At 39.5% G+C, this 14,546-nt stretch overlaps 1 protein-coding gene across 4 annotated transcripts in view; it reads right to left on the bottom strand.

The window, feature by feature from the left end:
* Nucleotides 1-13,864, bottom strand: part of fgf12a (fibroblast growth factor 12a) — a 65,844-nt gene extending 51,980 nt beyond the window's left edge. The window contains exons 1-2 of one of the 4 annotated variants that reach the window (XM_077556485.1): nucleotides 2,017-6,707; nucleotides 1,070-1,117 (exon numbers count right to left, since the gene is read on the bottom strand). In XM_077556485.1, the coding sequence (XP_077412611.1) occupies nucleotides 1,070-1,117; nucleotides 2,017-2,212 (244 nt within the window). In that variant the 5' untranslated portion in view covers nucleotides 2,213-6,707. Of the gene's footprint in view, nucleotides 1-1,069; nucleotides 1,118-1,299; nucleotides 1,717-2,016; nucleotides 6,708-13,520 lie in introns of those variants that run through there. The other 3 variants (XM_077556489.1, XM_077556488.1, XM_077556486.1) reach the window with 3 other exon arrangements.
* Nucleotides 13,865-14,546: the final 682 nt, after the last annotated feature.

Below are 14,546 nucleotides of genomic sequence, written 5' to 3'. Positions count from 1 at the left end.
AAAAAAAATTTACTACTACAAGTGATTATCCCGTTGCATTGTGGGAAAAATGTTTTAACATTTAGCCTTCCCGTACATTTGAACGTATTTGCAAATATATTCAAATGTATTTGCAAATACGTTCAAATGTATTTGCAAGTACATTTGAACTAATGCTGTCAAAGTTAAAGCGTTAATTCATTGATTAATCACACAAAAATATCTCATTAATCATGTATTAATGCAGATGAATCGCGATATTAATTTTGACGCAGATGATCCTTTCGCTTGACAGCGGATGGTTACGTTAAAGGTAGGACAGGTTGAGATTGAGCAATAAACATTACGACATGCATTAAAGTAAAGCATTTAATAAATGTTTGCGTATGACATTCAGAATATTTGTTTATGTCAAACTATTGGGGTCATTTTTTTCTTCATTTAAATTATGCAAGTAATTAACTGTGTGCGCAGTGGATCAAAAAATGTTGAAGCCGTCCTCTTAACATTAAATTAAATTAAACACATAACAGTTGCTCTTCAAATTTGGCGGGATTTTTTTTTGTTGATAAAAAGCCTTTTTAATTAAGTGATAAATCATGACTAATCAAAATTCTATGATGTGATTAATTTTATTTAAAAATTAATCGTTTGACAGCTCTAGTTTGAACGTATTTAAATACGTTCAAACATACTTGCAAATATGTTTAAATGTATTTGCCAGTCAAAAATATTACTCCACGTTGGCACTTCCGCGTTTCCGTACGGGTTTGATCCAACATTGACCACAAATAAAAATAAGCAGAAATCAAATGAGGCAGAGCCAAATCTTTTTTTTTTTTTTGAAAGGCAGCCACACGGAGATGAGAGGACAAAAAAAAAATCAGCAAAAAAGTCAGCAATCAGACAGGTGTTGAAGCCCAACGGAGCCCCCCCCCTCTTTCCTCTATGTGTCCCTCCCCACCACCCCCCACCGGCCCAAAAAGTAGGAGGAGTGGGGTGGGGTGGGGGGGGGGAGTCGACATGGGCGCAAGATGGGGTGGAGACAAGAAGAAACACAGCACACACGGATGGAGGCTGAGCTACTGACCTAGCCTGCAGCCCTTATGGGACACCTGTGGAGGTTTCGAGGGTGCATCTTACCAAGTACGGGGGGGTGGTTGGGACAGAAGGAGAAACAGTCTTTTAAAACAGGCAGATTTGATTTATTAAAAAAAAAAAAAAAAGAATCCAGTGAAAAATATGTCAAGGCATCAGTGGGAGGGGTTCATATTCAGAATCATCACGTTGTGGTGTGATACCCGGCCGAGCGTTACCTACCTGCCAAACAGCGGCCAACTCATTTTCTCATCTGGCATTTTACGGCAGCGGGATTGTTTACTGGCGCTGATCCATACGAGATTTGAATCAGTCTGCTCGTCTGTCGGCGGGACTCTCCCATAATAACTACCTGGGGGGGTCGGGGGGGGGGGGTGACTTACATCACTGCGCACCAACACGGAACTACCGTGAGGCATCAATAAAAGCCGAGTAGCTCTTAATCACTGAGGCCATACGCCCCCCCCCAGACCCCCCCCCCTTCTCCACTGCAGTAATGCCACTCTCTGCAATAAACATTTACCATGAAAACATTTAATCTGAAAAGAGCCTCGTGGTGCACTGCGGTGCAACTTATTCCCCTCCTATGGAAAACCCCAATCAGCATTCATTTGGAATTAGAGCTTTGAGGGGTGAAGGGGGGACAGGGGGGGGGGGGCTGTTCTCGTTCATTCTGATCAGGAAACGAGGGTGACGTCACAGCCGAGACATGTTCTAGACATCAGAATGGAACAGGTGGATTTGTTTTCTGGCACCGCGGAGAAATTCTACCTTCAGTGGGTCGTTTGGGAGCCAGTGACTGCAGCATAATGCTGCTCCGAAGAGGAGCGGGGGAGGGTTTGGGTTGGGTTCGCTTGGATGGGGTGTGGGGGGGGGGGATTTTGAGGGGTCCATTCGCACACATTGCGCGCATCAGGGTGGCCGGAGCGCTGCACTGACCTGGTCGCCGGCGCACGGGTCTTTTCTTGCCGCTGCAGAAGCGCACTTTGCTGAAGACCCCCAAAAAATGCCGCTCGCACAGAGAGCGGGGGTCCTTGCTGGGGCTGGGCCGACGCTTGGACGTGGACACCCGGTCGCTGTTGGACTCCCTCGCCTGGCGCTTCTGGCGGATCAGAGAGCTGGCGATCGCGGCCATCTCCCCGAGCCCAGTCAAAAAACTGCCAAGAGTCTGACGGGAGAAGCTGGCGCAGAATTTTGATGCAAAAAAAAAAAAAAAAGGAGACGATAGATTCTGAGTGTCAGACGCTTCAACCAAATGTCATCCTGATGAGGAACTGAGTCCGGAACATCATTGAGATTCCAGTTGCATCTTCGTGCAATATAGAAGAACTTTGTCTCACCGCCGGGACTTAATTGCTATCAATCTACCCGGTGGACCGTGCACACACGCAACAGTGTTGATAAGTCTGGTGTCATCGGAGAGCTTCTGCCATTCCAAGTGAACAGCGCGGCGTCCGAACAGCGCGGTTCTGAATCCTTCAGCTGCACGCCAAGCCTCTCCTTTTGCCGTCTTTTTTAACAATTCTTCATCTGGACTGCAAACAAAAAGATGTTTAATCCGCGCGCATGAGCGGCAGGCAGCGCCGTGCGAGGAGTCCGGATGAGCCCGTGCATGCACGCCGCACGCTTCGGTTCCGACGATGGCACCCCTCAATGCAACGGGGAGTGAGGGTGGGGGTAAAAAAAAAAAGAGGGGGGGTCGGCAGTAAAGGATGCTGCAGAGATGGGATAGAAGTCTGCAGGGGTGAAGCGGCGAGATTTCCGTCTCAAAAGCAACAATTAGTTTTGACGGGAGTGCAAAAAACCAGAGCGGCGTTATTCCTCGGCGTGTCTCGCTGCGTGGACGCTGTGGGTTTGTCCCGGCGCCGACAGACAAAGTGAACGCTCCATAGACCCCCCCCGCCCCCCTCTTCCTTCCCCTCCTGCTCCTCCTCTTCGTCCTCCCCACTCTCCCTTTCTCTCCAACTCTTTTAACGCAATCATACGTGATTGTATTAGAAATTCTCACAGCCATGAAATGAGAGCGCTGGTGGAAAATGTGAATAAATAATGAGAAGACAAAAAGGAAGTGAGTTGAGGGTGCTGCTAAATGTCTCACTATTGCGAGGTTTGCATGAATCTGGGATGTTAAGCAAACGTGGTCATCGAATCCTAATCATATGAGGACATATTTGTATCTCGGGGCTGAGAACGGTTTACAAATAAACAAATGTTTATTAGACACTATTGCGTAGCAGGGGTCGAAACAACTAGTTGACCTGTCAATGCCTCAATTTTGCCTCACTGAAACCAGAAACGTGGAAATATTGAAGCACTTTTACTAGTAAAATACGCAAAGTCTATCCTCAAATATTCAAAAGCACAATTGCTATGAACACCCGTCCGCTAACGCTAACTGACGAGCAGTCTAAATCCTCATGTACACCGTCAGCGAATTCACCAAATGCCCTCCGGTAATCATTAAAAGACAAAGAAGGCTGTCGCTTCTGCCGAGACGACAAAACAAAGACAAGCGGTGGCCGATCAGTCAACTCTTTATTGTCAAAATGAATGTTTAATGTCGCCAACAGCTAGCGTTTTCACTCAAGTCTCGACATTGGGAACCGATAAAATTCAAGCGGCGATCCGTCTAGCCCAGGGGCTGGCAACCTAAAATACTCAAAAGAGCCATTTTGAAAATTCACTGGGAGCCACAAAACCTCTTTGGTATCAAAAGTGACGATAACACTACTTAAATCTTTTTTGTTTTACTTTTACTATGTACAAATCTGAGCAGATGCCTGGAAGTAGTTTTGCAAATATTTGGCCAGCTAACATCTATTGGTTTGCTAAGGCCTTGATAGCAACAAACAAAAAGTTTTCAACGTTAGATGCCGGACCTGAGAGACGAACTAGTTTAGCTCTAGCTAGGATGAGGCTAGTATCAGCGTAGCTGGATTTAAAATGGGACCGAAGAGAAAAAACATCCTTTGTTCTGACGTTGGCCAGGATATGGCTTTGTAAACGTGATAAAGATAAAGCACAATTTAACCCTGGAGGACCCAAGAACCCTTTTCTACTTTGGAAAATTCTGAATTATACATTAAATGACTGCTATAAGTTCACTGAACACCAAAATATATGTTTTTTCAATGTATTCCCTAATTAAGGATTAGGGCGAAATTTGACCCTTTGGGATTTAGGGGTATCATTTCGAAAAATCAAAATAACAAAAACTGTCAGTAAACTATTTAGAATTTAAGAAAATAATCAATCAAATACACAGCTACATTGAACAATACATTTTTTTTTGTTTTATTTGTTGCATTTTAGCCATCTTGTCACCACCACTCTGGCTCATGTAAGTGCAATATTCATCCACTAGATGGCCCCATGCAGGGGTCAGAAGTGGCACGCTGGACTTTTGAAGTTAAATTTGTAAAAAAAAAAAAAAAAGGTCTTTGTTATTTGAGTAGCAGAATTTATAGGTGCCAAATTTGACCCGTGGGTTCTCCAGGGTTAAGTGCACTCAATGTAACATTTTGATCAAATTGGATTTTTCATTTGTTGGACTATGATCATTCGATTCGATTCGGTCATTTGCTGGCTAATGTCAATACCACAAATAGTGAATGCCGATCTTTGATTCAAGTCTGAGGGCTAGTTAATAAACACAGTAGCAAGTAGTGACCCTGCAGTTGTGACATGAATTGCCGTTAAGAAGTTCCGACTGTCAGTGAGTCCTTGAAGGTGACTGGTTGAACAAGTCGGAGGGGGCGGGGCCTGTGCAACGAGGACGGAGGGTAAAGTCAATTAGCGAGCTTGTGTTTGGCGGCGAAAGACGAAAACAAAACTATTGAAAATCAGCGATTAATCAATGTCGACTCGACTATATCACCTTAGAATCGACCTAAAAAAAATCTTAAAATGTTCAAAACCCTGTTATATACAGCAAGGTTTATATTTTCCTCTGAGGTCTTAAAGGTATTTGACCCACAGGCCAAAGTTTCGTCACCCCTGACAAACGGTATGTGCTGTACTTTTTAACACAGCCATAAAAGTGGAGAATGCATCATGTGGACCCATTTGAGGATGTTTACTTCCTTCCAAACAAAGATAGCAAAGGCCCAGTTGTCGGATTAAAAAATTATCTTTGACCAATTATCCGAGTGTGCCGAGGGCCTTTTCCGACCTGAGGATGAACATAAATAGGGCAAGTGGTTTTGTTTCATAAGCAACTGGGGGAGTGAAATCAGATGAAGAAAAATGGCTGTCTACACTCTTAAAGGTTCAAGATATTTACAACACCAGTTGCAGGAGGAAAGCTCTTAATATCCTGGCAGATTGTAGCCATCCAACACACATTCTCTTGAGGTACTTCCCATTAAGTCATTCACTGCCATTGACGGCTATAGACGTCAAAAATGCATTTGAACTTAGTTTAACATTTTTTCCACTTTTGTTAACAAGAGTAGGAAAACCTAAAAAAAAACATTTATTTTTTTTACATTTAGAACAGATATAAAATTTGTGATTAATTGTGTGTTAACTAGTGAAGTCATGCAATTAATTATGATTACAAATTTTAACCGCCTGACGCCCCAAATTTTTAATGTTTTCTTTCTTTTTTTAATTCATTCATTGCCATTGACAGCTATAGACGTCAAAAATTCTATTTAACTATTTCTATTAGTTTAACATTTTTTTTCCACTTTTGTTAAGAAGAGTATGAAAACCTAGAATTTTTTTTATTGTATGCTTAGAACAGATACAAAATGTGATTAATTGTGAGTTGACGAGTGAAGTCATGCGATTTATTACAATTAAAAATGTTAAACGCCTGTCGCCCCTAATTTTTAATAATATTTTTTTTTTTATGAGTTTATGGCAGTGAATGAATAAGTAGGTGCCTACAAGAAATTAGGGCTCTTGCCTCGGGGATAGTTAAGATTTAAAACAGCTGGCCTAAAACTTCAACATATGTATTTATGCATATGATATGTGTTTGTGAGGTATGTTTTCAGGTTGTAAGTATTTACAGACCTATTAGCTACAAGTTGAGAGAGTGCCAGGCCACAACAAATTTCAATTCAATGGAATGTACTTTGTACTTTTGACATGAATATGACAAGAAACTAAACTTGACTGTTTGTATGTGTCCCACGAGTCATTCACTACAACCATGTAGTTATCAGATAACAGTTAGCCTAGCTTCCTCTACGTCTTCTTCTATGACTAGTTCCTGTGGCACTATGCTGCCTCTCACAGGTCAGTCTTGGTACTGCGGCAGACATATTATTTTTTTCGTTATGTTGTGTTGACCGTCTTGAGTACACTACTACACACTTTTGTCAAAAATGCATTTTGTTTTTTACATTTTAATTTCATTTTGTAATTTTAAAACTCAGTATGTGTACCCCGCTTCGGGCCACAATAATGAACAACAGGTTTCAGCACACAGCAATGTAGTGAAGACTCAAACAATGACAGAGCGTGTGTGTTTGTGAGTGTGTGTGCGTGACAGAGAGAGCGAGTATCAATCTCAACCAACACAGCAAAGCATGAAACATGTAAAGGTTTTTCCCAGGCGCATTTTGACACATTCCCTCCAATAGGGACAAATACGTCTTTTATTTATACTCCCTCCTTACATAAGCTGTGAATATCACCGGTGGAGTCGAACCCCCCCCCCCCCCGCCCCCTTGTCTGAGAGTGAGATAGGAGGGACAAACACATGCAGGCATTTCCCAGGGAGAGAATAAAGATAGCAAAAGACAAATGGGCTCTTCGGCAAGAGCCTAAATCAACATCTCTTCATTTATAGCTCGCCAAAATGCGATTGGCTTGTTTTGACTTGGTGGGAAGGATACGTCAAGACTGTAAGAAGAAGCGTCCATAACAACCGCATCCATCATTCTCAGGAGTGTTGTGTTCTTAACTCATTCACTGCCATTGACGGCTATAGACGTCAAAAATTTATTTGAACTATTTCTATTAGTTTAACATTTTTTTCCCACTTTAGTTAACAAGAGTATGAAAGCCTAGAATTTTTTTTATTGTATTAGAACAGATATAAAATTTGTGATTAATCGTGAGTTAACTAGTGAAGTCATGCGATTAATTACGATTAAAAATTGTAATCGCCTGACACTCCTCATTTTTAATAATCTTTTCTTTAAAAAAAAAAGATAATTAAAAAGTAAAATTAAAAGAAAATATTATTTAAAATTAGGGGCATCAGGCGATTAAAATTTGTAATCGTAATTAATCGCATGACTTCACTAGTTAACTCACGATGAATCACAAATTTTATATCTGTTCTAAATGAACCAAAAAATTATTTCTAGGTTTTCATACTCTTGTTAACAAAAATGGGGAAAAAAATAACTAATAGAAATAGTTCAAATGAATTTTTGACGTCTATAGCTGACAATTAGTTTAAAGGGGCGGAGGGCATCAGCTGGTGGATGTGGAATGAGGTTTCACAGGAATGGCTGGGCTTGGGTGGTGTACATTATGAATTTATAAAGTATCCCCTTAATGGCATCTGCTACAGAGACAATTGATGTTCTTTTTCAGCCAAGAAACAACTGCTGGCGCATGAAAGCTGCTGCAGTAAAAAAAAAAAAAAATGTTATGTTATGCTATATACTATAAGTAGATTGATTATACACTATGAATATGTTGAATTTAGCCACTTTATGCGTTTGAACATGAGGAAGAAAATGAACCAAAAAGCCACCAATATATAACTGAAGTGTGGTACTAATGCATTTCTTTATGTCTGCTGCCCCCTTGTGGTCATAGACCCAACCACAGCTATTAAAAGGTACATCCACTCAAGTTCATCATTACGTTAGTGACCTTGACACATTGAAGCCAACTTGTCATTCTTTGATTCGGAGCCTTCAATAAACCAAACATGCCGATTTTTTTTTTTTTTTTATGTCAAAGCAAACTCAAGCAAGCAAAGGGAGAATATACGCATAGAAAATTCCACACACGGCAGCCAGAGCTGATTTACCTGAAGCACCTGCAAATAATAAGACATGTGCCAACCACTCAACAACACTGCTGTGGAAAAGGGATTTGAAAAATAAAGGAAGCAATGTAGAATTTTGGAGGCAGCTCCCTACATCTGAAAGTAAAAAAAAAAAAAGATTGATTTTTTACGATTATTATTTATATGCCAATGATAACCAGTTTTGAGTAAACAGTATTTTAAGAATGTATGTATATGCAATAATTTGATGTCAATCAACAATGGGAATCTACCCAAAAATTGTTTCTTCTTAAAAAAAAATGTAAATTATATTTGAGAAAATATTCCTTAGACAAATCCACAGTAAATGTAAGATTATATTATACCTACTCACTCATACATGTTAATGATTATCCAAAAGTAGAACGTACCATAACTGATTATTAAATGAACATCTTCTTTTTAACTCAAAAATCAAACTGAATATGTTGCCTAGAAAAAAACATATAAATTAAAAAAAATAAAACTTGCCTCTTTTATGTATAACTCTTATTACTTTTAATTCGATTTGAAAAGTAACCAAGTTAGATTACAAGTTACTTCATTAGTTACTTTCAGCAAATTCCGACAGCTCTGCTTAGCATAACATTTTTACCTCCTTTATTTTATCATTCGTCAACTATTAGTTTTGTTGCATGTGCAAATTCTGCATGTTCTAAATTTGACGAATGACTGAATGACGAGTGAGACGCTATCAATCAAAACTTTGTTCCAGCTGAAACCCAATGAAAAACAACAACAACGGGTGACTGTGTGAAAGAGATCAACGCGGCCACTCAATTAACTCATTCACTGCCATTGACGGCAATAGACGTCAAAAAATTATTTGAACTATTTCTATTAGTTTCACTTTTTTTTCCACTTTTGTTAACAAGAGTATGAAAACCTAAGGGGGAAATTAATTGTACATTTAGAACAGATATAAAATTTGTGATTAATCGCGAGTTAACTAGTGAAGTCATGTAATTAATTACAATAAAAAAAAATGAATCGCCTGATGCCTCTAATTTAAAAAGAAAGAAAAGATTATTAAAAATTAGGGTTGTCAGATGATTAAAATCTTTAATTGTAATTAATTGCATGACTTCAATAGTTAACTCGCGATTAATCACAAATTTTATATCTGTTCTAAATGTACAATTTAAAAAAATTCTAGGTTTTTACACTCTTGTTAACAAAAGTGGGGAAAAATGTGAAACTAATAGGAATAATTAAATAAATAGAATTTTTGACGTCTATACCCGTCAATGGCAGTGAATGAGTTAAATAAATAAATAAAACCATCCCTCAATATGGACTTCTCATAATTTGCCAATCAACCACAAAATTCACTAATCATTCATACAAGGTATTCCTGCTGCCTTTTTTGTTATTGACGTGTTAAAGCCTGATGTCAAGTTAATATTGCAAAGGGGGGGGGGGTCAAAATGTAAGACAACGCAAGATCTTACGCAGCTTTGGCACAGTGCCCACTTTGTGCACTTTCTGCTTCATGTGCTCTTGTTTGACCCCCAAACTGTGGCTTTAAGTCAATTCTTGCCATCGAGCAGAATGAGAACAGACTTCAGAAAGCATACTGGATTTCTCCCAGAGGCAAAGCGTTTCAGACAGCACAAAACTTTGTTCAACTAAAAGAAATTAAAAAGGGAGGAGGAATTATGGAAAGTGCTACTAGCTGCCTTGAAGAACAAAAACAAAGAAAAATGCATCATTGGAAGTTCCGAACCAACAAAGAGAATTAAAGGCATAAATTATTGCCCTAAATCAAAGCTTTAAATTAGGTACAAAGAGCATATCAATTTTTTTAGAACCCGACTTCCACATTTTTCTCAACTTCCCACAAAACATTTGAGGACATTGCGTTTTATTGTGTGTCGTAAATGGTGGAAAAAGGATTTGCAATTATTTATCTTGGTGTCATTCTTTTATAACACAAAACAACTGCCATGAAAGCAGGGGTGTGTAGACTTTTTCTATCCACTGTAAGGGCAAACAAAAAGATGTTATGCAGATCCCAACATATCGTCCCTGTCCTGTGAAAAACACTTATGTCCATTGAATGCAGACATCCATTTTTATTTTTATTTATTCTTTTTTACATTTTTACGTTTATGGGATTAAACTGAATACAGACATCCATTTTGTCTTTTATTTATTTTCCTTTTTTTTTTTTTTACATTTTTACATTTATGGGATGAAACTGAATGCAGACATCCATTTTGGTCTTCTTCTCTTTTTTTTACATTTTTATATTTATGGGATGAAACTGAATACAGACATCCATTTTTTTTTTTTTTTTACATTTTTACATTTATGGGATGAAACTGAATGCAGACATCCATTTTTGTCTTCTCTTTTTTTTACATTTTTATATTTATGGGATGAAACTGAATACAGACATCCATTTTTTTTTTTACATTTTTATATTTATGGGATGAAACTGAATACAGACATCCATTTTTTTTATTCTTTTTTACATTTTTACATTTATGGGATGAAACTGAATACAGACATCCATTTTTTTTTTTTTTACATTTATGGGATGAAACTGAATGCAGACATCCATTTTTGTCTTCTCTTTTTTTTTTACATTTTTACATTTATGGGATGAAACTGAATACAGACATCCATTTATTTTTTTTTTTACATTTATGGGATGAAACTGAATGCAGACATCCATTTTTGTCTTCTTCTCTTTTTTTTTACATTTTTATATTTATGGGATGAAACTGAATACAGACATCCATTTTTTTAAATTATTTTTTACATTTTACATTTATGGGATGAAACTGAATACAGACATCCATTTTTTTTTTTTTTTTTACATTTTTACATTTATGGGATGAAACTGAATACAGACATCCATTTTTGTCTTTTTTTTATTTATTTATTTTTGCATTTTTATGTTTCTGGGATGAAACTGAATGCAGACATCCCCAAAAAGTTTGTTTTTTAAAAAGACCAAAATGGACATAAGTGTTTCTCACAGGACAGCGACGATATGCTGCTTTTGGTCCACTTGTCTCTGAGGAGTCGTCTGTGCTTAATTTGAATTGACTGGCCTGAATTTTGAGACAGACTTCAACTGAAATACTGACGATTACGACAACGCAGTAACTTTTAAGAGTATAGTGGCGCGACATACAGAAATACAGTTAGGGAATGAATGGAGATGATAATTATTGGCTTCCCACAGATCTTACATCATTTGAATGAAAAAATCTCAAGTGCAGTTAATGTTCACTGCACAATTGGAAGGGTGCTATTAAAATATTTTTAAGATGGTAGTGATAATAATTTGATCAATGAACTGATTACTACGATGATTCACGGGGATTTCCCCCCCACGCTGTTGTCATATTTATGAATGAAATACGCTGGCATCCACCACGCACGTCCACGGAGCTCACAATCTGGCCACCTGCGCCACAACTTAGACCTCTAGTTTCAAATCGTGTCTACTTTTTGTCACCAAAAAATGAAAGAGGTAGACGGTGGGATCTCGGAAAGTTTTATTTGTGTTGTGGACGCTTCAGTTTTAGTGTGAAAAACAAACAAACAGTGTTTTGATGAAGCGCTCGTGATGTCACTTAAACATGTAAGTAGGACTACAATTGGACACCACTTTTATGCTAAAGACACAAAGGGAAACAAACATATATGAGATATAGAACATTAGTATCAGCCTTTACTGCCGCAGGAGGTCACTTGTGCTGTCCTTATTCAATGACTTACAGCGGTTAATTAAAGCTTAAAACGTGTAAGCTGCTGAATTAATAATTCATTTGGAAGTGCTTCCTAAGGGCGACCTTATTGGTGCTGAGTAAATGGACAACATCAGGCATACATTGAACGAAACACGGTCACACTTGTCAGCCTGTTTCGATTTCATTACTTTCATGCTCTAAAAATACTATCAAAAGTCTACACACCCCCATGTTCAAATGTCAGGCTTTTTTCTTTTTTTTTTCATTTAAAATGTTTATTAATTGTTAAAAGTACAATAACCTGTACAATTCATAATTCAAACTATAATGTGTGCACACCCTCTTATAAATGAGGATTGTGTTCAAAATTAACCAATCACACCTGCCACCATTTTTTTAAAGTTTTACAAGCATTGACTACTGGTATTTGGAAATAATGTTTATAAATCATTTTAGCCTGTCTCGGGTTCCAGCCCAAAAGCATTGATGCTGAAACAACCATGCTTCCTAGACATATGTTGTCAAGCGCACCTTTAGGAATTGGCCAAAGGTTCAACCTTGGTTTCGTCAGACAGAATTTTGGCCACTTTTCTTTTTTTTCAAACAGCAGGTTTAAAGATGTATACGCTGTACAACTTTAAAACAAAGACCCAATTTGGGTCAAAAATTGGATCAATCTGCTCACTTTAGTCAATTTGACCCAACTTTCTGGGTTGTTGGGTACAAATGTTTTATTTTATTTTTGGGGCAAAAAATAAGTCCCAAAATTGGGTTGTCAAAAATCGATTCTGAATCGAATCGCAGAGCCAAAAATCAGAATCAAATCGACTCGTGAGATAGTCAAAGATTCCCACCCCTAATGTTGAATACTTCAAACAAAAACAAATCTCCAATTAATGTAAGGCTCAACTCTTGCATCATAGAACCTTTTAAGATATTTGAACAAGAACATTTATGTTATAAGTGTAAAACTAACTTGGCTATAAAGCTAAATTAAAAAAAACTACTCACCCATGGAATTGTTCCAGGCTCAAATTTTCAACATTAAGCCTTTTAACAACACCCTTGTGTTTTTAATCACGTTTTAACATTCTTGCTCTTATGCAAATGTAAAAAGAAGACTTAACTGATGAATTAACTGTATAGGTATTTTTTTAAGTGACACTAACATTCTTAACTGCCATAGGATATAAAAAAATATATATATATTTGTCTTTATGACCTAAAGTTGGTGAGCCGGTCCAATTTTTTGGCCCAGCAATTTTAACAGTGCAGGCTACAGAACAACCCAGAAAGTTGGGTCAAATTGACCCAAGTAGTGGGTCAGTCCATTTTTGGACCAAAATTGGGTTACTCTTTGACCCGGCGGTTTTCGTGTGAGTACTTTTAGCCACCTTTGCGTAATGCGCTGTCGTCGCTGCCTAACTCCGAGCAAGCGGTCGAGTAGAGCAGAAGTGAAAAGTTTGCCAGCCTGGGCCTTGTGCTGCTCGCTCGCTCGCTTGCGCTGTCCCTGCCTGCTCATTGTTTCGGGGATACTTTGACGCACCGGCGTGTGCGCTAAGTGGTGCACGCGCACTCAACCGGGGCCGAATGACGAGCCGCAGCACTCGACTTGTTGTGTGCGCGGCCAATGAAAGCGCTCGAGCGCCTTCATCCTCATCCTCATCATCCTCATCCTCATGCAAAGCCAGCGCGGCGGCGTGTGCTTCTCTCACCCTCGGTAATCGCGGTCGACTTCGATCGTTGTCCACAGAAGCACTGCAGCATATGCGCTCCTTTCTGAAGGAATGGCCTCAGAATCCTCATTGGTTTGGCTTTTGGACGCGAGCCCTCCTCGATCCGAACGATGGCACGAGACGGCGCGGCACGCGTGCAGGCTCGGGCGGCATCGCGTACACGGACGAGCCCGCCTCTTTCTTTCCCGCTCGCTCTACAGCCTCGGAAGGGCGTCCGCGGGACACGTTAGGCTGAAACGAGGCATCTTGAGGTGGTCTCGCCACCACCTCCGCCACCTTGTCGCGTTCGTCTACAGAACACAGTCGTCATCCGCGCGACGCAAGGGCGACACGCCGTGCTCCAATCGCACGGCGCCGGCAGCGGACGTAATAGAAGAAGAAAGAAGAAGAAGAAAAAAAAAAGACAAGGAGAGATCGGTGGGTGGGTGGGGGGAGGAGGGGGTGCGGGGTAGTGCTGCTGCTGCTGCTGCTGCTGGTTTTGTGGGGGAGGGAGGGGGCTTACGCCAGAGGTGACAAAAGTACTCACATGATGTACTTGAGTAGAAGTAATTACATAGATGTGTTTAGAAAGACTCCTAATAAAGCTTATACGCTTGTAACTGCTAAGAGTAACACAAATTGATTGATTGGGTCCAAACAGGACATTGGGTCAAGATTTTGATCCAACAAGGGGTACAAACTACGCTTGCATGCGGTTGAGTTTAAGCTACCAATAAATAGGCTACGATGTTATAAGTTACAGTAAAGGTTCAAATAATACACCTTTTTTTTCCAGGGCTTTTGTCAGGGCTGGACTAGCCATCTGGAATATCGGGCAGATGCCCGGTGAGCCGGCCTCTTTTGGGGCCGATGAAGTGCTTTTAAATGATTGACCCACAATTTAAAGGGACCAGTCCATTAATCGATTTCGAATAACGATAGCGAACTGAAACATCATCAATAAGCATCATGGCAGAACTACATTAAGCAAGAGTCGGGCCGACAGGCGCCTAAGTCAAATTGCCA

The sequence above is a fragment of the Vanacampus margaritifer genome, chromosome 2 (genome assembly GCF_051991255.1).
Source record: "Vanacampus margaritifer isolate UIUO_Vmar chromosome 2, RoL_Vmar_1.0, whole genome shotgun sequence".
NCBI lineage: Eukaryota > Metazoa > Chordata > Actinopteri > Syngnathiformes > Syngnathidae > Vanacampus > Vanacampus margaritifer.
Note: the sequence above shows the minus strand (reverse complement) of the source record. Positions and strands in the feature narration are given on the sequence as shown.